We start from the raw sequence: 26,240 nt of genomic DNA, 5'->3' as shown, positions 1-26,240 counted from the left end.
ATCAAATAATATCACAACACCCCAAATTCAACATAATACAATGTTACTTGATGGGGTTATCGTTAATTGGGATTATATATGTTTATAAATCTGAAATGCATTCACCGCGGTGAGAGTTAAAACGTGGCCGAGTCAAGATAAAAATATAATCGTACAAATTGGGGTTACGTGAATTGCCTAAAATTAGGAGCTCACGAAATTCGCGCGGTGAAGAACATAGCGTATAAAACATACACTAATTATTACGCATATTGAATAATAATTAAGTTATTAGTAACATGGGTTATTTAAATTCTACTTTACATGGGACAGTGTTTAGCAAACTTAGAATTTTTGTGTATCCGTGTTTTACCGGCGGCGCACCACAAATTCGGATGAGAAATAATAATTATCACCTGTTGTCAGTAGCTGATTGGTCTAGTAGCGGGTTTGAAATAGAAGTAAGGGGTTCAACCTCCGTTTTTTATGTGAATACCGCACAAGAGTACCAACTGCTCCCAAGCATCTGGAGACGCTGACATCCTAAATTGGGATATTTTGTGAGGCTGAAGGTAGTGGGAAGGGAAGGAGATGGGGGAGAATATGGTGAGAAAATATATAAATTATACTGAAAGTTCCTGTAAGAACTAGCACTGACGAAATCTTCACCAATCTTAACATCATGTCAATTAAACAACTATATTCTAAAACTATACTCATTTACATTCATAAGTACAAAATCCAAGAAATAACAACAAACACGTACAATAGAAACACTAGATCTCATTGTCAAAAACTTATCCAACAAATAACTACTAATACAACTTTTGGGCAAAAAAGTTTCTTATATCATAGTATTAAACTCTACAATAAAATACCACTCACACTCAAAAACCTCAACATTATAACATTTAAATCTCAAATAAAAAGCTGGATACTTTATAGGGAGATATGAAATAGAAAATATACTGATATCAAACACAGACTAAAACCGAATCTACTAAACTGAACTATACAAAAAAAAAACACTATCTTACTTATTTTAAAATTATTTAAAAAAAAATTATACTACATGATATATGTTTATAATTAAATTCATATGTTACTTTGTTGTAATATTAATTTCTTATAATTATATTATAATATGTAAATGAAATCCTCAGCACGGGAGATCCCAGAGAGGATATCATTATCTCTATATGTTACTAAGAAAAGAAGACAATAAATCATTATTATTATTATTATAATTCTACTAAAATTATAACATCATTAAGATGGGTAATTTTTTAAATGCATTTGTTGTAGTCTAAATTGATAAACAACTCAAAGTTTTGTGTAATTAATTGGTGGACCCCGGCAATGCTTCGCTATTGCTAATGTGTTTCTCGGGCATCCAAGACTTCTTCTAGAATTCAAACCAACCAAAAAAACACTCCTAGCACTAATAAGAACACTCGACTACTTTTCGAGTTTTGCGAGCACAAACATACCTTACTATGAACATTGAACATAGTAAGGTCACAAAGGTAAACAAATAATGATTTCCTACTTTTTTCGGAAATTTGCCTTTAACAAGAAAAAAAATAATATATATATTTTTTTGATGTTTATTAATAAATTACAAAGAAAGATGATTATTTAATGGTATAGTAATACGTAAAGGCATAATTATTTTAGTAACTAAGCAGAACAAATACTGTATAATCTAGCATTTAAAACAAACAAATACTTGGAAAACAAGAATATTGTTTATTTGCAGTTCAACGTGTGACCTAAAAACATGCAAACAATAAACACAGATAATATTATTAACAGTACTATTAGTGATGGACAATATCGAAATATTTCAATAATCAAAACATCCGTTTCCGAAAATTGAATATATCGCTTGATTTACGGGTGACGTTGTTCTTTTCAATAAAAGGAGAGAAAAAATAATATAAAAAAATACTTTTTTACAATTTCGTATAAAGCGATTCATACATCGAAATATGAATATCTAAGTGAATTCTGAAAAGCCTTTACAACAAATAGTTGAATCCTCCCATACCTCATTATTTGGCTGGCTTTACACTCACAAGTAAAAGTTACGACTTACGTAAATTACTAACAGGAGCGTTCACGTATGCATCCAACTTATTATCAAGTTAAACTTACGTAAGTACTCACAGTGACTGCTACACCCGTTATTTTATTTGCGGTGAGATGGCTAATTGTAAACAACGATTTGCCGCTGTCAAATTTACGCGATTTTGTCAATTCAGACGAAAAGGCCCAAATAAGGAGTTGGAATATGAGTTGACTTGAGAGAAACAATTCTAACTAAAAAAAATCCATGAGGTTTTGTTCCGTAACGGCGGAGTTGAGTGGTGTTCTTTAATTTTATTCGAGTGACAGCAACCGACTCCGAATACAAATAGGTAATGTTATTAACAGAAACGTTGAGATTAGAAAGGATTGGACCCATGATTAAAAAGAAGGATGCTCATTTTTCAAAAGCTAAAAAAAAAAGAATTATATCTTCTTTTGGAATCAGAAAATTTTCTTTCCGTTTACATTCGTTTTCGTAGTGCTTATTTGAGTTCTATCTAGTGTTATTTTTTAATATTGTTTTCGGGAGTTAATAATTAATGTACTTATCCTAATCATATTTTAGTTCATGTAGTAAAAAAAACTAGTTTTCGTATGAAAAAAATCTTGCGCGTTTTGGTACCTTTTCTTACGGTAATCGTCTCAACTTATTAAACTGATTTCATAAGCTATGACAAGGCTATAAGTTCGCGCGGACACGATTAGTCCTGTCAAAAACTTACGCCTCTTACGACTTCTAAAGCTTGATATATATTATGCTAAGAGACGTACAGTGTCTTTGCCATAAGTCACTTACGTGAGCGACTTACGGGAAAAACTTACGTATGTAAAGGTAGCCTTATAAAGTGTAGGTTCGATTAAAGTTTGTTTTCGATCCCCAATAATAAACTAAAAAGCAATCTCGGGAAACCTTTACATCACTTTAAGGTAGGAGTTTAATTAAATTTGAAAACCGTATTTCTTAGTAATAATAAGTTTTCAAAATAATAAAGGTGGTTACTTATCTTCCCCTTTTATAAGAAATTGCCAAGAAAATGTTCGAATTTTAATGAAGCATTTCAAATATGCGGACAAAAAATAAGAAACTGAAAATAATAATTTCAAGCGAAAATCTAACAAAAGAATAAAAAAATCTGTTTCAATTATTTAAAAAAAATACTTTCAGCAATGATGTATGTATTATAATAATGCCGTTTTGGAAACAACGAATTATTTTTGGGTCGACGATCTGCGTGGGAGGCTCGCAGAAGATCAAAATAAATAACAGAACGGCGGAAAGCAGAGGGAGAGGTCCGCAGCATGCGATCGATCCGCGAAGTGTCAAATCTCTAGGAAAAGCGACCACGGCGATCAATACGGGACCTCCTCTCATCTGAGTTTCCCGCGCCTGCGCGCCGCGGTGACCTTGGCCTTTTGCAATACATAGTACCTACATTATGATTGGCGGGAACTTCCATACCATAGACGCTGGTATTATCTAGATACCCACGCCTCCCACCATAGATGTACATGTAATATAGATGTATTATGCCCCTTGTTATGGAATATCGGTTAGGTATCCCACCCCACGAAGGGAGAACATTATGATGACGCCGTAGGACAAGTTTTAATAGGCGCTACTCTCGGAAGAACAGACGCGTGCCTTTTAGCTAAACAACATAATTGTGAAGTTAAAAGCAAGGGGTCTCACTTTAAAAATATGTAAAGGGGAATTCAGTGGAAGCCTCATGAATGGAATAGTCCCAATTTTATTGCGAATAAATAAATTCCTCAAGTTGCCTTTGTGGAGCGAGAGACGCGGGCTCTCTTATAATAAACAGTTCAGTAAATACTTTGGTGTGCGTATATATTTTATCATGCCGAGCCACGAATTACGGAAAATGAACAATCGTTCCTTTCCCATCATTTGCGACTCTAAAAGTTTGTCCTGTTTATACGTAGCATTAGAATGGAAATAAAAGTTACATCACATCTTAAAATTAGATTAATTTTAGAATTTGACAGGGTCAAACATTATTAATTAACTGATAACAATTAAATGAATTCTCTTGATTAGAATAATTAATTCCCTTCATTAAAATAATAATTAAAAATATGCAGTGGCCCGAAGCCAAAGCAACGTAAGCGTTGATTTCAGTAATTTTCCGCAGTGAACCGAATCACTGTGATAATGAAAGACTAAACATGAAAAAATATTTTTGTAGTTTTGAAATAAAGTTTAGAAGATTTGAACAAATGAATATAATAACATTTTTTAAATGTAGGTAAAAGTATTGTAACATCTATCAATAGTTTTTAAATGTAGGTAAACGTATTGTAACATCTATCAATAGTTTTTTAATGTATTTTAACATCTATCAATAGTTTTTAAATGTATTTTAAAATCTATCAATAGTTTTGGCCTTTGCAGTATTTTCGCTTTGCAATGTATGTAATCCAAATAAATGGAATATTTCTGAACCGTATTAGAAATAAATGTTTATGAAACATAATTATTAATGCAAACATAAAAAGTGTTTTAAATGGCTCACCTTATTTTTTCCGCCTAAATTACTGGTGAAGAGTAAAAAAAATACACTCATATTTTATGAGACAAATGTATTAAAAACATAATTAACAGCTCACGTTTTTGTAGTTTCATATAAAAATAATTAATAAAAATTGAAGAGACGAAGTTAAATTTTTTTTAAATTGAATCTAATGATAATAATAAGTATTTATACTATCCTATTTTTTGTAAAAAAATAGGTATAATGACATCTTCACTGGGATCTCCCGTGCTGAAGATTTCATTTATATGTTATCAAAATTTTGTAGTATGGATAGTATAAAGTAATTATAGTTAAATAGTGTTTTTTTCTGAAATAATTATAAATATTTTATATGATTTTTTTTTGCTCAATTGAGAGGTTTCAGTTTCAGTTTGTAATTGGTGTCAGATCTATTTCAGTTCTCCCTATGTTTTGAAACCAGCTTTTTATTCGAGATTTAAATGTTAAAATATTGTTGTTCGGAACCTCAGATTTCATAAAGGTGCACATTTTAATTATTCTGTGGTCAATTTTTACAATTGAATATAAAGCGTGGTGTTTTCTCTTTCTAACACCGCTTAGACCATATTTCTCACCCTGACAGTAAGGGAGATAAAACGATTTCTATGAGACCACACGAGTTGTTCCCAAAAGCGAACACATTATAACAGTAATAAGACAGAACAAGAAGATTTTTAATTAACCTAGCGTAGTTATGAAAATATATATATACTTTGATTTCAGAAATATAATGATAATATATATTAATTTGACAATGTATATAGACGTCACTAGTCTCCATAAACCCCAAAATTATAAATTAATTTCTACGAAAAGATCTATCTGAAGCACGATTCAGAATCGTGGGCATTTAATTAAAAAAAAATCTTACGACAAATTAAGTGAAGGTTGAAAATAGAAGGTTCATTAGATACGAAAGAGAGTACCTACTTTATAGATTAGGAATATAAAAAAAGAAAATAAAAAACTTAATTTGTATAAATTAGTATTTTGCCGGGCACGACACGTAGTAGTAATTAAATTTCGTTCCGTGTTTATCGGGGCTTTTTGCACTTGTGACCTTTTTTAAATGCCCTTGAAATAGATTACCTAATTTTAAAACGGGAGATAAGTTAAATTTGTAAAGTTCAACGGTTTAGAATGAAAGTGGGAGTAGTAAATGACGTGTTTTGTAATAAACTAGCTGACGTGTACCCGGTGTTGCTGGGGGTTATATATAGACGGGTAATACAGGGTTTTCCAATAAGAGGTGTTATTTTGATATTCAATCGTAAAAGATCAATGGTTTCGTTGCTTGTGTGGCACGTAGCGCCGTCTTGTTGAAAGCAAACGTTGTCCAGATCAATACCATCCAATTCCGGTCATAAAAATCATTAATCATCTCTCGATAGCGCAATCCATTCACCGTAACTGTTGCTCCAGCCTCATTTTCGAAAAAGTAAGGTCCAATGACTCCGCCGAACCATAAACCGCACCAAACAGTCACAAGTTGAGGATAGAGAGGCTTTTCAACAATAACTTTTAGGTTTTCCGAGCCCCAGATGCGACAATTTTGCTTGTTGACGAAGCCACCGAGGTGGAAATGGGCCTCATAACTCAAGATGATTTGCATTTGATTTACTCAAGTGAATTTTAATAATTTCAATGCGTTGTTGAAGCGTGTATCGTTCCATTTTTATTAATGGCGAATTTTCTGCTTGTCTAATGTCAAAAAATGACAGCTTCAAAAGTAACATGTACCGAAATAGCGGGCTATTCAAAATAACACATTTTATTGGAAAACCCTGTTTTTGTAAATATCTCAAAGCCAAATATAATATTGAAAGTTATATTTGGAATAATTGACAGGCTTACTTACTAATCTACAATGTCAATGTTTTACATAGGAATTTTAAAGGACAGGATTGAAATGAGTTAAAAACTTCTAAAACCTAGCTCTGCTCACTGCGAATTGCAAAGCACCTGAAGGTAGTCATGATTTCAGTGAACTGCTATTGTAGTTGGTCGGATCTCAAGGGTTAAAAAAAATTGTTAATTCCATTAAAAAATATTACACCGTTTGGCCGATCAATACCAAATTTGACATAGTTAATCTTTGGGATCTTTAGAATAACTCAGGCATCTTCCCCAGCCAACCACCAACCTCACATTCTAAATGAGAATAATATTAAATGTCATCCGTTTTAAATTATACTTCGGTTCCATGAGAAAGAGATACCCCGGACACATCACTCACCCTCCCGTCTGGAACCAATATCGCACAGATCGGTAATATCTAGGTTCCTTTCTTTTTCATTTAATTTTTTTGATTATTTTCGGAACATTCTGAATTTGGGGCAGCGCCGAGCGCCGAAAGCTAATCCTTATTAAAATAACGTTTTATTACAAAAAATAAAAATATATATAACTGAAATAATATTAAAACAGAACAGTTCCTCAGGAGAATATTCTCCTTCGTCAGGAGAAATGAAATAATATTAAAACAGAACAGTTTTAATATTCTCCTGACGAAGGAAGGGTGCTTCCGAAACCGGTAGAGTACAATTAAAATTAAAGTGGTCTAAAACAAATTTATATATTTTTATTGTAAATTATGACGAACCACAAAGTTAATGCTTATTACAAATGTTAATTAAATTTTTTATCGTTACCGGTTTCAGCCTATAACGGGACAATTTTTCTTATTTCCAAACACCACATATAGCAACGGAGATGAGAAAATCCAAAATCTCGTAATAAATTTAGAATTCACCAACTTTTCATTATATACATGTATTACAACATAGATATAAAACACAATGTAAAAACTATTTTTGAAAATTTTAAAACCAGGCAACACAAAGTTATAATATTAATAAATTCAAAATTTCTTATGCTACGTATACATAGGCGAGCCGAACTGCCGAGTTGAGCCCAACTTATGGGAAAAGAACGAAGGAACCGTAAATGGCGCGAAACGCAGATTGCAATTTTAGCATTCAGTTGCTACGATCCTTTCCCGTAATTCTGTTCGCGTTTCGGTTCGCAAATGTATACGTACCATTTTATAAAACAAAAAACATGTAAAATAAGGATAATGTAACAATTTGTTAACATAATTTAAATTGTGATGAAATGAGATCCCTGAGGTGTATATGTGTAAAACCATTTATGATCATCTGAGAAATGCGGAAAGAGATTCGCAAATAATGCAAGGCTGATGTAAGCGTAATTAATAACATTAAGAAAGGTACGCTTAGATGGCTTGGGCATGTAGAGCGATTGAACGAAGAAAGGAATATAGGGACAATATACAGGGTGTCCGGAAACTCGTAGTACAAGCGGGAAACTGGTGAATCTACATCACATTTGGAGTCGATTTTGTAGTATATTTTTTTTTTATTTGAGCTTTCGTTATCGAATAAATCGAGTTTGAAATTGATTTTTTTTTTTTTTTTTTTTTTTAATCAAATTCTTATAAATTATTACTGAAGATCAAAGTACCCAACTAATTAAAACTATTTGAAAGTAAAACAAATGAAGAAACTCGGATTTGAAGCATTATTTTGAAATCACCCTTCATTTAACCCGGTGTAATCATAAAATATTTCTGCTCTGCAGGGTTAAAACATCTGTTATTCAACCCTACACACCAGAAAAAACTTTAACCCTAAAATAGCCGAAAAATATATTTTTTTGGTTTTTTTTTTTTTTTTTTGAAAATGCTCAAATCAAAAAACTTTATGTTTTTTTGGGTTCCCCATGTGGTGTAGATTCTCCAGTTTCCCGCTTGTACTACGAGTTTCCGGACACCGTGTATATCGCGAATAAAGTAGAAGTCGCAGGCACCCGAGGAAACATAACAGAAGAGTATGTATGAATATGAATGAGGCAAGGAGTGTGTGCCAAGACTGATTAGTTTGGCGGTCTGCCCTCTCTGCTTACCCCTGCGGGGAAGCGGCATGTCCCAGTATGAAGATGGCCGTAATAGGCTGAATACGGTAACGGTTAAAAAAAATAAAGTGGATAAAAGTTTTAAATTGTTTCAATAAATCATTAGAATGCAATTTCACCACGAACTGCCAGTATTAAAAATAGAAATAATGTGGCATTGTTTGACAACGGAAAATATCAATGCAGTAACAATGCAATAGTAAATTGCAGACTGTTTGCGAAGCATTATTATCTAATATTGTGTAACTTACATCTTGGTGTGAATGATAAATAATAGCTATTAACGTAAGTGCGTACATGAGATCATTTTAATTAAATAGCACAATGAAATTGGCGTCTCAATGATTGGCCACGTATAATGTATATGCAGTGTGTTGTGATCAGAGATGTGCTTTATTTCAAATAAATCCATTTCAAATGGAAATGCAAAATGGGTATTTTCCATTTTGCATTTTAAATGCTTTTCTAAAAACCATTTTGCATTTTAAATGCTTTTCTAAAAACCATTTTGCATTTTAAAGGCTTTCCTCAATGCATTTTCCATTTTAAATGCTTTTTTGCAACATTCTTCCTACTATCTCCACTCATTTTTTTCATAAGCCCCAAATATCAGTCGGTCCTCAACCTCGCTATGAGAGATAATTTACATTTGTCACATTGCTCCCTGGTAGGAGCCCTGGCAATTGAGTGATACCATTACAAAAAATACTGAACATGGAGCCATGACGCTGTAATATTATATATTAGATAGCAGTTTCTATGTTTTTATGTTGACATTAGTCCCGCGCAAATTTTTTGTGGTTTCATAATCTGTAGTCGTGGTGTTTTTGGATTTACCATCATGTAATATGTTTGTTCTACATTGATGTCCACTATTAAATGACAAAATTGTTTAAAAAATCTATAATTATTTTAATTGTTTAACCTGGGAAACCATTTTGCATTTTCAATGCATTTTGAAAAAAAAGGTATTTTGCATTTTGCATTTAAAATGCTTTTCTAAAAACCATTTTGCATTTTCAAATGGAAAAGTTTTGATCCATTTCCATTTTGCATTTCAAATGGTTTTGGGTACCCATTTTGCACATCTCTGGTTGTGATATTAGTAAAAACATTATTTGGGTACTAAATATTTCTTTTATATTACTAGCAATGCTTCGCTATTGTCTCTTTCTCAGGGTTCGCTGACTTTTCCACCATTCGCTAGCGTATAACACAATTTTATTGTTTAAAAACTACATTACATCGATTCCGTATTGTATATCTCGTTAAGTATTCCTCGGACGTCCCTGACTTCTTCTAACATTCAAATTACTCTCTAAACACTCCTGATACTAATAAGAAAAAGCTTTGGAATTTTCAAAGATATCGGTAGACTACTTTCCGAGTTTTACTAGCGCAAACACACGAAGGCTGAATTTTTATACATAAAGATTATTTATAATTATATTTCTAGTATAATACAGTTGGTTTACACTACGTAATTTCCATTATAGCAAAGTGCAATCAATATCTAGATATTTCTCATTTCCTTGATATGACATCAATTTTCGTCTAAACCTCGTCATGATGGGTTTTTATAGCCGACTAAATAAAGCAAACATCAGCGACAAATTGTAAATGATATATTATACCGACCTACTCCGATTGAGAGTAAAACAAAATGCCCTAATGCGTGGTACACACGCAAAGCTCACATCAAAAGTTAATGTACAGCGCATCATCTCTTCTACCGACACACGAAGCTATCAAATATTTCTTCCTATGGTAGGAGAGGGGGTCAGTTGAATTCGAGAGCGGCCGAGGAACATAATTTCATCTGTCAAAGTGACAACTTTACTTACTGACAGCTTGAGCACGTCTTTTATGTTTCTAAATTTACTAGCACACATGACGATATGAGCTAACATAAAGCTGCTGCCACACGCAAAGCTCACATCAAAAGTTAATGTACAGCGCATCATCTTTTCTACCGACACACGACGCTATCAAATATTTCTTCCTATGGTAGGAGAGGGGGTCAGTTGAATTCGAGAGCGGCCGAGGAACATAATTTCATCTGTCAAAGTGACAACTTTACTTACTGACAGCTTGAGCACGTTTTCGAAATGGATGATACTTGTCGCCTATTGCTGGATCTGTTGGACAGCTCATCCTCAGATGATGATGCCGCCAACTATATAATTATAAATGCTATTTATAAACTTTTTAGATTTTAAACAATCTGCGCGTAAATAGCGCATTTTCACATAACCTGACATAACCTCTCCGTCGAATCAGGAAATTCGCAGTTCGCACGCCGATCGACGAAAGCGACATATAATAAATTATTGTAAAATAAGCTCAACTTTCGTCCAAGCCGTCCAACTTTTATCAAAAAACCGAATGATATTACCATATAAACATACTGAGATTAAAAATATGATTAATTTTGAAAGGGCGAAAATTTGTTTACTTCAAATTCAAATATTGATTATATTTATATTTTAAATATATGTTAAGTATGTTTGCCAAATAAAGTTTTTTTTATGTTTCTAAATTTACTAGCACACATGACGATATGAGCTAACATAATAAATAAGAAATGCATTATTAGGCTGCTTATGTCATGGCTGTCAAAGGGAACACGGAACTTAGTTGGTAGCTCCGTAATTAAAATGACCCCCTCTCCTTTTTACGGCGGAGAGGGGGACGCATAACTTTTCAAATATCGCGTCGGGAGCGGTTACGTAAAATAAATTCGGTTAGCGAAGTTCAGAACCACACTTATAGCGCGTTATCTTTTTACGTGTGTCGGGTCTGTATGGGATTGTATGGCGAGCGCTATTGTGCTTTATATTATCTGTTGATGTGAGCTTTGCGTGTGTACCAGGCTTAACTGGGTTAACTATCTAACTATTCGAGTAACAATTTTCCACACAAATAAAGTAAACAACAGAGCTTGAAATATTATTAGTCTGAAACTGGAAGGATTTTTTTTGGTGTTTGTAGAATTCCATATTATTTAATTAGGAGAAACCATAAAATTGTGGCAAATACTTTTCAGAAAAAAATAATGTAACCAAAAATTCGTTGAATAATAGATAAAAACAAACAAATAATGGAAACCGAAACTAATTTTCGACAATTTAATGACCAAACAAAGCATACAAATAAATAAACAATTTAATGACCAAACAAAGCATACAAATAAATAAACAATTTAATGACCAAACAAAGCATACAAATAAATAAACAATGATTCATATAAATAACTAGTCAACCCCGCAATGCTTTACTATTGCTAATGTCTCTCAGGCGTACTTTAATAATTTACTATCCATTACTGTATACCAAATTGTTACTGTTAAAAAACTACATCACGCCGACTTTAATTCCACACCGTATCTCATTTCGGTGCAGAGATATTGCGTTAAGTATTCCTCGGACGTCTCTGACTTATTCTACCATTCAAATTACTCTCTAAACACTCATGACACCAATAAGAACAAACTTTGAAATTTTCAGCGATATCGGTTAATTACTTTTCGAGTTCTGCGAGCACAAACATAAGCATGCTGAATTTTAGTATATTAAGATAAGTCGTCTGACTGTAGGAAATTTATTAAGCAACCCTTTGATGAGCAAAATGGTGGAAAAGATGAAATGTTAGAAAATAGATTATTACCAATTTGAGTCAGTGGATTGGAAAAATTGCGAACAAATTACGAAACCTTTTGACGGTTGTAAAATACTGAACCAGCACAGACATTAATTTATTGACAAATCATTGAAAGGGTGACGCCTACGCCACCTCCCCGCTCCTCACACTCCGTTTATTCCCCTCACCTTTATGGGAAGGTCTATGTGAACCAGCAAAAATGAAAAAAATAAAATAAAACGACATGTTTCCTTTTGACTTTTGGTTGAAAAAGATTTCATTTTAGAATACCAAAATACGCCGTATATTTATAAATTATCATTAAAATACTAATAATATTTATCAGAGCGATGCAAATTTTTACCGGCTTTACCACTAAATACAGAATACAAAATTCCAAAAAACCTGGTATTTTAAAGGCCATCTTAAAAAAATCTTTATGTAGTTAAAGTAATATTTTTAAACTTCAAAGAATCAAAAAGTTCAAGACAATCGAAAACATCTTATTTCAAAGGAAATTGACACTCATCATTTGTGAAAATTCGAAATTTTCAACATATTTGTAAATTAAATTGGCTTTCGACGAATGAATTGATTTTTCATATTTATTTATCACTTTCCGTTTGTAAATTTCAATTGTAACTGATTCCGTTCAAACATCATCGCTGGGCTCTTTGATTTTATACTCAACTAACACGTGAAAAATCACGGGATAGTCCGAATTATTAACAAAAGTTACAATTTAGAAATTGGCAATTAAAATAATTTTCTGATACAAATATTAAATTACAGGTAGGTACTTCACCGCTTGCCAGAATTCTTCAAAACAGTTCTAATTTTGAAAATTACAATTCAAAGCAAATTTAAGTTCATTGAACCAGATTTCATACATGCGTAATTTCATTCAGCAATAACTAACCACATGATGGTTTTTATTATATTTTTTGTTTAATTCGTAGAAATCAAAATTTATTGATTTGATATAACATCAATCAAATTGCTTATTACGTAATTACATAAAACACACAAAAATTTAGAAATTTAACTGTTTAATTGCACCTTTATACACACATCATTTTATTATACTGCATAAAGAGATTCCACAATACGTATTATGATAATCTAACAATGCATCGCTACGTGCATAATTAATAATAGTGAGGATGTAAATATGACAGCTCATACAATTGTGTAATAGATTTTCTATAAATAAACACTTCGATGTGGGAGCATTTTTTCACGATCAACTTCATTTGGTAGGCCGAGAATACATCTATCTATCTATTTATATTAAAAAAAAACATTGTCTGTGGCGAACACCGGGCAGTGTGGGTTTGATATGTATACAGTTTTATTACTTCCTATGACTGATGAAAATTCGCACACTTGACCTTCAAAACAAGAGGAAGGTGACTGTGTACATTAAATTTCGAAAGTGTAAAACGCGGGCAGCTCACAGGGGATTTGTTAGTCTATTTACTCGTATATAAAGAAGAGTGTCTGTTGCGGGTGGGCGGCGCACAGTGGGCTGAAAATCGGCTTTCATAGACATAGAGACTTGAATTTTCAAGGGTATTTTTTTTTGCTAGAAATGGATTCTGCTGATCATTACTATGCTATAAAATGTCGTACGAAGAAATTGCGTGTACAAATGAAGGAGTTATAATTTTTTTAAGAAAAATTTGTATGGCGCTGACATTAAAAATGAGGCTTTCTCTGGAATCATAAGGTTGGCCGTTCTATCTTTACACACAGATAATACTACTATTTATTTTTATTTTATTGACATACTTCATATTGTGGCGCAAGGTGCGATTATTTTTTTAAAAATCCTCAAAGTTGAAAAAACCCTTTTTATTGTTGATGATTCATTTTAATGCTTAAATGCTTTTAGGCTTGCAGTGTAAATAAAATATTGTAAACTAGACAAAGCATACTCATATGTAAAGCATTTAAGCATTAAAATGAATCTTCAACATAAAAAAGTTTTTTTTTCAACTTTGAGGGTTTTTAAAAAAAAAATCACAAGTTTCGCCACAATACAAAGTATGTCAAAAAAATACAAATAAATAGTAGTATATTTGTGTGTAAGGATATAATGGTCAACCTTATGATTCCAGAGATAGCCTCATTTTTAATGTCAGCTCCATACAAATTTTTCTTAAAAAAATGATGACTCCTTCATTTGTACACGCAATTCCTTCATACAAAATTTTATAGCATATTAATGATCAGCAGAATCCATTTCTAGCCAAAAAAATACACTTGAAAATACAAGTCTCTATGTCTATGAAAGGCGATTTTCAGCCCACTGTGCACAGTGTTTTGGCTTGCAGTGTAAATAAAATATTGTAAACTAGACAAAGCATACTCACATGTAAAGCATTTAAGCATTAAAATGATTCATTAACAAAAAAAAGATTTTTTTTCAACTTTAGGATTTTTAAAAAATAAATCGCACCTTGCGCCACAATATGAAGTATGTCAAAAAAATACAAATAAATAGTAGTATTATCTGTGTGTAAAGATAGAACGGCCAACCTTATGATTCCAGAGATAGCCTCATTTTTAATGTCAGCGCCATACAAATTTTTCTTAAAAAAATTATAACTTCTTCATTTGTACACGCAATTGCTTCGTACGACATTTTATAGCATAGTAATGATCAGCAAAATCCATTTCTAGCCAAAAAAAATACCCTTGAAAATTCAAGTCTCTATGTCTATGAAAGCCGATTTTCAGCCCACTGTGCGGCGTTGAGACAAATCCACAGTTTGATTCCGAGATTGATGAAAATTTGCAAACACGACCTTCAAAACAAGAGGACTTCAAAGCCGGGGACTTCAACTAGTTTTCAACTTCAACTAGTAAATAATGCCCAAGAGGAAAAATATGAGCTGGTAAAAACACCAACTTCGGTTGTTAATTTGAGGTTAGTAATATAAAGTGCCGACTAGGAATACAAGATAAAATGTAACATTCTTCTGCGATACGTACACAACCAACTATCAGACACACACACTAACCTATGTGATGCATGACCTGGGCAACAAGTTTGGGGGTACTCTTGATATATTTATTGACTCCTTTTATAGAACCAAGTGTTATCTATACCAGCACTTTGTTGAACCATACACATTATAGTAGCGTTGGTATTTTAGTTTTAGTGATTTGTATTGTATGTAGTATTGTTCTAGTTTCTGTATTATTTAATGTCACTGTTACATGTTTTACTAATATTGTTTCATATTCAGTTTATCAGTTCAACGTTATTTCATGCTTCAAAAACTTTGTGTATAACTTTCGATACCTTACTAGGTATATTGTGTTCTTAAAATCTAAGTAAAAACCCGGTTGGGCGCAAAACCAAACAAAAAAACAATAAAAATAGTAACAGGAAAAAAATGTTGGTAGAAGGATATAACTTGGAGTTTTGTTTGAGAATGCATACCAGATGTAACGAAATCGATTGTTTTCGGTAAAATAACTTAATTTCAGTGGTAGATAAGTTCGAGAATTCTCAGTAAACAGTGATGGTAAATATGCAGTATTGTGCGTTATACGTATAAGAAACAACTACAGGGTTTTCCAATAAGAGGTGTTATTTTGAATAGCCCGCTATTTCGGTAGATGTTATTTTTGAAGCTGTCATTTTTTGACATTTGACAAGTAGAAACTACGCCATTAATAAAAATGGAACGATACACGCTTCAACAACGCATTGAAATTATTAAAATTCACTTGAGTGAATCAAATGCAAATCATCTTGAGTGATGAGGCCCATTTCCACCTCGGTGGCTTCGTCAACAAGCAACATTGTCGCATCTTGGGCTCGGAAAACCCAAGAGTTATTGTTGAAAAGCCTCTCTATCCTCAACGTGTGACTGTTTGGTGCGGTTTATGGTCCGGCGGAGTCATTGGACCTTACTTTTTCGAAAATGAGGCTGGAGCAACAGTTACGGTGAATGGATTGCGCTATCGAGAGATGATTAATGATTTTTTATGGCCAGAATTGGATGGTATTGATCTGGACAACGTTTACTTTCAACAAGACGGCGCTACGTGCCACACAAGCAACGAAACCATTGATCTTTTACGATTGAATATCAAAATAAACCTCTTAAAACAAAGAGGAAATAAATTGATTACCTACGTTGAAACTCAATTTCAGGGGTTTGTTCGAGAATAATTATTTCTAAATAGTATAATTTACGAGTCTTCCTGTTTGTGCGCTTAGTTCTTCTAAACTACGCAACGGATTTTTATAGAGTTTTCACTATCATTTAGAGAATTTCTTCCGGAAGGTTTACATATATAGAACATGCATGTTATATTCATGGAAAATAGAGAAAAACGACGTTTTGTAATAAGTCGTAAAAAAATATTTTGGGGCGCTTACATTGGTAACTCTGGCTAAACCTTATGAGATACATCAAAATAATGTACTACCATAGACATATAAATATTAGTAGACCTGCCCTAAGTGATTAAAAGCGTATTATCCCCACTCCCCATACCGGTTCCATTGGAGCCGGCTGTGCTCGCGTATGGCCCCAAGTGAAATTTGAAAACGTGACGTCATCATTCTTGTGCGAACTATGGTCGAGGCATCATCGGTTCATTTTACGAAATAACACGGCAAAATGTTGACTTGTACTATGAAAACTTGTAAAAATAGATGTGAAAAAGAGAATAAACCCAATTGTCGTATTACATTCCATATATAAGCATTATTTTACTTTATTTTAAGCATATTCACATCGTATAATATGAATCAGTTGTTACTATCACATCGAGAAACGTCTGGACGCGAAACACAAAGCTGGTTGGTTTGCTGGGAAGTAAATTATGAACATTTATAAAAGTGTCTTAACTAAATACTTAAACGAAATATTCGACTCTGAAAATACAACCGAATTTTTTTGCCGAATTTGGACTTCGCAAATTAGTTCATAACGTGGCGAGTAATTTGCGCTCCCATGTAAAAATGTCTATTCATTCAAAAGCAGATTTTACTTTTAAGAAGTAAATGGTGATATTATAATGCGAGATGCCTATTTACTGTCAGATTGATTTATTGACGAATCACAGTCAGCTTAACCCCCTTCGTTCTTCAACAGTTGATTTTACCCCTCGCCATTATCTTCTCGTCTATTAATTCCTATGTCTGTGTGTACTACGGAATTTTTTTTACAAGTCCCTGAGCAACGCCGGGTACAAATCAGCTAGTATCAAATAATGGTTCCATGATAACTCAACACAGTGACAATTCAACACACCTTTTAAAAGTGATATGAAGTCATTAGAAACGATGAAAAAAATTTTAAACCTAACCTAACCTACATAATCCAGTTAATATTTTTTTGTTTCATCACTTTCCATGACTTTATATAACTTTTTAAAGATGTGATGAATTATCATTTTCATAATTTATCCGGTCACCTCAAATAATATACACATATTTTTTTTATATTTAAAATTATTTTATCAAAAGAAAATACATTGTATAGGTCGAAGGAATTAATGCGAGAATTGATGCTAAATAAAATGAAGATTACATCAGACATTTCTTTAAGAATTCTTACAATATGATATGAAAAGGAAAAAAAATGGTTGAAGAAATAAATTCAAAAATATTCCAGATGGAATTGACATCGAATCCCTTCTACTATTTCATTCCATTCCATTTTCATTGTTGAAAAAATCAACCTTTAAAAATAACGTATTTTTAAATCCATTTTTATTAACAGTTGTTTTTTTTAGGTTTGTCTGACGCTTGATTCCTCCCCATGGCTTTTAAACTGTGGTGAACTCTTAAAATGTCTTTTAAAACTTAAGACCGACATTTATTTCGTATATTAACTGTTGAAATGTCATCCAATTTCAGAGATGTCACAGCTGATCAGGATTACAAAAAATCATTTTAAACGGTTTAAGGGCTAATTTAATACGTAATATAAAAGTGATAAAGCGCGTATGTCATAATTATAACGGATGCTACAGTTTTCTCACAGGTGTTCAAAGTGACAGCGTCCTGAGCATGACAATCGTCAATCATTATGTGTAATTAAGTCTTGCAAAATGCGGTCTGAATAAATAATACGATTCCACGTAAATAAATAATATTGCATAAATGCAAATGGCTACAATTACTAATATGATCGCTACTTCGTACTAATATCTCGTCGAAACTTGTTTCACTATTGAACGCGATAAGCGGTGCGCGTAGACCGGATTCGGTAGTTTTAGTTAGAGCGTTGGGTGCAGTCAGTGCATAAATGCTATATTAGTACAAGACTTCTGTTCATCAGAAGATTAACAGACAAATTAACGTGTAGAGAAACGTTAGGTAGTTTTATGTTTTTTTGTTGTTGTATTATTACTAAATGGTAGGGTAATTAAAAAATCTTATGACACTTCTTGCCGCTTCTTGCTTAGATGTGGTGGCCAAATAAATAGGCATTACTCGAACTGCATAAAATGACTCAATATCGGAAGATATTATATATTGTAGACGTAAAACTAAATATGTTTTTTACTTGACTTGCGTCATTGAAGATCAAACGTTAAAATGTATTTAGAAGCCCAACACGCGAACGTTTAATAATTGTAACGAAAACATTTCCAAAGTGATGTGGATTTATGACAGTGTAAATAGTGTTGTCTTACTAGGTTGCTGAAAGCCCGCCAATAGCGTGAAAGTTAAAAAATATATATGTTACAGCCAAAATAATAAATCCGGATATTATATATACTATCCAGCCATTATTTATAATGTCTACCCAATTTAGATAAAGTGATAATTGACACAGAATTAATCACATTAACTAGCAATTTTATATAATATCTTCGAAGACTTGGATAAAGTAATATAACAAGTAGGTATAGGTGGAGATTATATTTCAATTTGCCTTTAATTTATAAAGTAAATTTAAACTAGGTTGGGTTATCATAGCTTAGGTTAGGTTAGGTTGGGTAATGATAGGTTAGGTTAGGATAGGGGGGTGAAAAGTCAGTTGGACTGTATTTATTACTTTGGCTAACTTTGACCCGATATAATGAATGATATCCGGAGAAAGTGATTAATTTATCACATTGTCTAAACAATTATGTTATTATATATAATGATCAGTCATTATGTATACTAGCTATTTAATCACTATGACTGTAACACATCCGTACCCTTATTGTTTTCTGATTTCCGCGTACATTTACACGACCTTTGATGTGTTGTGCCTTCAGATATTCAGATAATATTGAAATAAATAATAACAATCATCAAACCGGATGGAATATGCTTTATAATGCATCGAGTTGGATAAAAAAAATTATATATAATTTTTTTCATACCTTCCACAATAATTTTTGCAGCTAGCTTCCGAAGGAAATCAAAATTTGTTCGTACTAACCAACGTTCCAAATCTTAAGGAAATAAGTACTTGGGTCTAGTAAGTGCAGCCCTGTCCTATATTATATAAACATATCTACTGTAGGTAAATAAGTAGAAAAATAATACTCCTAAGTTCAAGATCAGTGAATGCAAGAGAGAAAAAAACCAACGTTCAAAGATATGACGCTATGAAAATGCAAGCTAATTACAGTGTGATGGAAATAATTATGTAAAACATACATATCCCTGAAACAACACTTTTTCGGAATCATACTCACCACCTTCCTCTTTTGTAATCTCTCTTTCCCACTATCTTTAGCCTTCCCACCATGTGCCCCAATTGGATATGCCATAGTCTCGCAGGCTCCAGACGGTTAGGAGCAATTGGTTCATTAAAACATATTTAGTTTTACGACTACAATATAATATGGTACCTATAATTTTCAATGTTTATGTCGCACTAAGGCTCGCGGAGTTCATACCAATACTAGGAACACTAGTAAATATAAATTTGAAATTTATTTATTTATTTCTATTCATACATTACAGTGTCTACCAAATATTTACATTTGTATATAATACATAAATTTAGAACTGTTGTTAATATGGTGTTTTTTATTTTTTTATTGCTGGGTGTGAGGTAGGTTTGAGTAGGTGACACTGTGGTGGGTAGTGTTATATGTTTCCTGAACACCTCACTGGGAGAACCTGTGCTGAGGTGTTTACGTGGTTACATAGACTAAATACAAGTGGTTATGATTAAATGGTACATGTATTTATGTGTATTGGTTAAATTTTCTTATATAAGTGTAAGTTGGGATTTTAAATTATTTGTTTTTTAAATGGTTACTGTACATTGTTATTTAAAGAAAAAGGAAAAAAAATATTTATTTATATGCACATATATACATACACCCATGTATACATACATAAATACACATATATGCATGCATACACACATATAAGTAAACACATGCATACATACATACATACACATTCATCCATGATTATGTTTGGTTTGGTGTTATAATGTTTTGTATAAAATGGATATCTTGTTTTTTGATCCAGGCTATGATCAGTTTTTTGTGAATGTTTGTGTATGTATTTCCCATTAGTAGTAGTTTCAGAGTGGTGGGCATACAATTAAAAAAAATTGTAGCCATAATATAATAACCAATGTTTTGAAAAGTGTGGTTTATTTTTCTATTTCTGTGAAAATCTATTTTACAACATCTCGTGAAATTATTTGGAGCCACTTAATTTCTAAGAAAAAACTCAATATTTTAGGACAGATATTCGTTGAATCACTAATAATTTCGATTCTCTTGATCGTGTCACGTCTTCCTCGGGCGTCCCCAACTTCTACCATTACACATTTGCGTCATATATTCTCCTTAGAATCCTTTCTTCGTTCATTCACTCTACATGCCCAAACCGTCTAAGCATCCCTTTCTTAATATTACACTTTACGCTTACACCACACGATCATACCTGTTTTTACCATACATAGTCTAAGGGATCTCATTTCTACAACATTCGGTCTGTTTTCGTCTTTCCTTTGCTAGTTCCATGCCTCACTGCCATACATCAGGGCAAGTACTAGACGTACTCCCATGGACTGCTAGCTTCGCTTCGTGTTCAGTTTTCCATTAATGGAGTCTTGTATTACTAAAATCTCTTCATTGTTTTACATTTATAATTAATTTAAATTGCTATATTTCACAAAAATAAATGACTGCTACGAAGCAGGAGTCACCTTATTATACATATTGAAAATATACAGTTCCGTTTATATTGTTTTAGCTATATATTAAAAAGCTTTAATATACAGAAAGTCAACAGCGTTAAAATCATTTATGGGCATATTGGTCAAAATATATTTATCTTTACAGAACTTTTAATATGAAAAGCTCTCGAAAATATCGTTATTTATTCTAGAAATGTCAAAAGAAGACGCATTCCATGCAGATTGGGTCACTTCCCAACAAATAGTCTGCACTTGGTGTAGTTGCCAAGATAGTATGCTCACTGACTTTTTGTACGGTCGGGCAGTCGGATGCTCTTCTAGTTGCCAAAATTAATGTTAAGGTCAACAAATACCGTAAGTTAGCGCTGCCATTACATTCGATAGCGCGCAGGGTCACCGCAGAGGCCTATGCTAACAGATAAGCAATCTAAAGCTCGTGAATTAATTAAAAATTGCACAACTGAGAAGGTCACAGCTGGCTGAAGGTACTATAAACTTATTCGAAATTGTATTTTGCTTTGTAAGACTTTCAGCTAATTTAGCGAAGATCGCCTCGTCGGTAAAATACATTTATCATTGCGACAGGAGTTTTTTACAACGCTAGTATTTCGTATCGGTATTTCGGTGAGGTTTGTCTAAATCTTGGCGAGGGATGTCATCACATCACGTGGTGTAGGCAGGATCGGGAGAAGTCGGTTGAGGCAGACTTTTTGACCTCTCTTTTTGGTCTCTCTCGACCCATCGCCTTGTACCGCATTGGGAGGGATTAGATTCATACGTCCGTCACTCTTGGACACATTCACCCCCAGATTCCTTATCCACCCATGATACATTTTTCCTTTCCAGAACTTCCTCTCCCTCCTTTCCCTAAAAAGACCCTTCACACAGCATCTCCAAAGATGACAGAGGTCCTGGGGATTTGTTTCCTCAGGGCCTCCTGTGTAAAGCTAATTAATGTAAAAACAAATATATTATTTGCAAGTATTTGTTCAATAAGTTTGCGATTGTCAGAAATATTACATGTAGGTATAAAATTTTGGTCTTTACGTTATGAATGTGGTTAATAGAATGTAGTACATAATACTTTTTTCCGCACCTCATATATTAAGTCTGCTCTATTCACAGACATAGGAATTAATAGACGAGAAGATAATGGCGAGGGGTAAAATCAACTGTTGAAGAACGAAGGGAGTAAGGCTGACTGTGATTCGTCAATAAATCAATCTGACAGTAAATAGGCATCTCGCATTATAATATCACCATTTACTTCTTAAAAGTAAAACCTGCTTTTGAATTAATAGACATTTTTACATGGGAGCGCAAATTACTCGCCACGTTATGAACAAATTTGCGAAGACCAAATTCGGCAAAAAAATTCGGTTCTATTTTCAGAGTCGAATATTTCGTTTAAGTATTTAGTTAAGACACTTTTATAAATGTTCATAATTTACTTCCCAGCAACCAACCAGCTTTGTGTTTCGCGTCCAGACGTTTCTCGATGTGATAGTATATGTTTCTAAAACTGATCTATATTATACGATGTGAATATGCTTAAAATAAAGTAAAATAATGCTTATATATGGAATGTAATACGACAATTGGGTTTATTCTCTTTTTCACATCTATTTTTACAAGTTTTCATAGTACAAGTCAACATTTTGCCGTGTTATTTCGTAAAATGAACCGATGATGCCTCGACCATAGTTCGCACAAGAATGATGACGTCACGTTTTCAAATTTCACTTGAGGCCATACGCGAGCACAGCCGGCTCCAATGGAACCGGTATGGGGAGTGGGGATAATACGCTTTTAATCACTTAGGGCAGGTCTACTAATATTCATATGTCTATGGCTCTATTGCATTTATTTATCTCAAAAAGGCAACCTTCTAAAAAGATGTTTTAAGGCTTGTTATAATTTGTAAAATATTAGTTATTTATTTATTTATTCATACACGCCCAATTAGGGCTTTTACGTATGATACAATTAAAAATACATTTGATATAATCAAAGAGTAATAGATTTATATAACAATTAAAATATATACAAGTATAGAAATATTAACTTAAAGCAACAAACAGAGGATGTTATTTACAGAGGATGGATTTATAGGATGTACATTCCTATAAATTTAGATACATTGAAAATTTATAAACATTACAAAGCTATCAAGATAGACATACAGATTTAATAACATTGTTTTTATAGGCCGATAGACATTCAGTACCGTTGGTGTTCATGTGATATTTATTCCCTGCACTGTGCAGTCGGTTCATTACTGAATTTATTTTTGCTTTGGTACCTGCAATGTTACAATGGTAAGGTACCTTATGACGAACCGTTCTACTAGGAACATGAAAGTCAATCAGCTTAAGGAGTTCAGGGGAGTCAAACATGTTATTAACAATTTTATAAAGAAAAAATAGATCAGAAAATATTCTTCTATCTTTTAATGTGGCAAGGCCCATGACTTTCAACAGTGAGGTGTAGTTAATGTTTTCAATAGGAATTCCTAATCTATAATTTATGTTTCGTAAAAATTTATGTTGGATTCGCTCGATAGATTTTTCATGAATATTGTAAAATGGATTCCAAACGGTTGAGTTGAATTCTAAATGGCTTCTGACAATGGATGAATACAATATTTTTAAAGTTTTTAAATTTTTGAAATCTTTTGAAGTTTTTAATGTGAAACCCAACCTTTGCATCGCTTTAGTGGTTATATTGTTTATAAATGTTAATTTGGTGTCAAATATTATCCCCAAGTCTTTTATTTCGGGTACAGATACTAAGGACGGGTTGTTTCGGAGAATTTGAACAATTCATCAAATTTCAACGTTCATTTCCGGGTTCTGTGAAAGTCCTATTAAAGTTCTGTTATTATATCATTATAGGCTAGTTGCTTGACAAAACTGAAATTAAAACAGAACTTTAAAAAATCTTTCACAGAACTTGAAAATGAACGTTGAAATTTGATGAATTGTTCAAATTCTCCGAAACAACCCGTCCTAAGACTTGATTATTCATACAGTATGTGAAAATCAGTGAACGTGTTTGCAAACCCCCGAAAAGACATTCGCGCCCGCAGTTGGAAAGGGAGATATCTCGCTCTTCGATGCAAACATTTTGCATAAATTTAATCCATTCCACGTCATTATTTTAGAAGTAGGTATATCCATTTCGCATTCCAATAATTGTATACCAATTTTACGACGGTTGGTGCTCCATAAATAATTCATCAAAATTGCATTTTTTTATGTACCACCTATTGTATAAACAAACGATAAAATGTATATCAAATATCTTACCTCAGCACGTAAGCGTCGACTTGCTCGCTGTGAGTGAAAGAAATAATTTCACAGCGAACAATCTTCAACAAACTCTCCCATTTTTGTCTGTAACAAAGAATAAAAAACATGTATTAATTATCAAGATTAATTTGTATAAATTGGAAACAATACAGAATTTTCTTGAACATCAAGAGTTCCAACTGCTCCCATCAGTCTGAGCCTATGGCAACCCCAGTTGGGGTATGTTGTGAGGCTGAAAGTAGTGGGGAGGGGAAGTACCTGGTTATTCAGATCTGGTCACCAAATAGGCTAAAGTCATTTCAAGTAAAGTTTCAATCCTGAAGGGTGGTCTTACACCAGGGCGATACTGAGTGTATCTTACACTCTTAAAAACGTGCCGCAAATACAATATATATTATTTTAAATTAGTAAATTGAGATATAAGACAAATTAATCAAATAAAATTTACGGAGGGAAGTGATAAAATCTTCCTTAGCCCGGAGGTCAATGGTTCTGATGTCAGCTCCATAGACGTACAACAGCTCATTAACCGCTCTCAATTAATTGTTGATAATAATTTTGTTATATTTTGCACCTCGCGGCCAGAGTGGAATAGTACATTGTTAGCATCGCCTTGATGAGTTACCGCCATTTAGAATCCTAACATTATTTGAAATAGTTTTACTTATGATTTACTTGACAGACTTATGCGCATGCGCCACGTCAGTTTCCCCGCGAATTATGGTGTTGATTTGTCATTTGTGATTAAAACATGTTTTTCATAATAATTTCTATTGTAATGACCAATTCACCATTATATTAGTATAATTCAATATATTTACTATTATTTGTGTTATTTTTCGTCAGTTTTAACCCACTAATAATGTCATCTTGTGCGTATAGTCCCATTATATCGGAAAAAGCAAGGTGATTTAGGACTAGGATTATTATTTAATTGACTTTTACCGCATTTTAATAAAACCTCGATGAACGTGATGTTGTTTTAACATAAATACAAATGAGAATTTTTAAAAAACAAATACTATTTTTTTTAAATGTTTTGATCAAATATGTTGGCTTTTTTTTCAACTTTTCATCTTTGTAATTAAAATATTGACTTTTTTTACATTAAATTATATTTCAAATACAGGTAATTTTATCTAGTTTCTAAAATGGTATTTGTTTTTTGTGACATCTTTAAAATGAAGAAATATGTAGAACATTTAAAATACCTTGGAAAAATTCCGAATTTCGATGAGAAATGCTTTATACAACAAATAAACAACCCTCTTCGTCTGGATAAACAATGTACATATCTTGCACTCCATTGTGGATGCCAACCGCGTTCATTCCCCCATTTATGTGGTATCCTGCATTTACCCTTACCCTTCTTATACATATATATATCTGTTGGCCTTGACGAAAGTAGAACAATGAAAATGCAATTGATCGTTGCTTCTGCTATACATACGCTGATAGAATCCGGGGAACCATAAACCCTACTTGAAATAGGTGACAAGTAGTGAAAAGAAAAATAACAATGTCTGATGTTGTCACTCCATACCCCACATAGGTAGGCAGAGAGAATGGTATGTCACACATTTCAGAAGCACATGTT

At 32.9% G+C, this 26,240-nt stretch overlaps 1 protein-coding gene across 2 annotated transcripts in view; it reads right to left on the bottom strand.

The window, feature by feature from the left end:
- The window catches only part of SamDC (S-adenosylmethionine decarboxylase), a 67,012-nt gene that overhangs the window by 35,063 nt on the left and 5,709 nt on the right, over positions 1-26,240 (bottom strand). For both annotated transcript variants that reach the window (XM_089646692.1, XM_089646757.1), the window contains exon 2: positions 24,641-24,727. In XM_089646692.1, the coding sequence (XP_089502818.1) occupies positions 24,641-24,727 (87 nt within the window). The remainder of the gene's footprint in view (positions 1-24,640; positions 24,728-26,240) is intronic.

Source organism: Hesperophylax consimilis, chromosome 1, assembly GCF_061612785.1.
Source record: "Hesperophylax consimilis isolate HC1 chromosome 1, BYU_Hcon_1.0, whole genome shotgun sequence".
Classification (NCBI taxonomy): domain Eukaryota; kingdom Metazoa; phylum Arthropoda; class Insecta; order Trichoptera; family Limnephilidae; genus Hesperophylax; species Hesperophylax consimilis.
The sequence above is the reverse complement of the archived record's forward strand: the minus strand, read 5'-3'. Positions and strand labels throughout refer to the sequence as shown.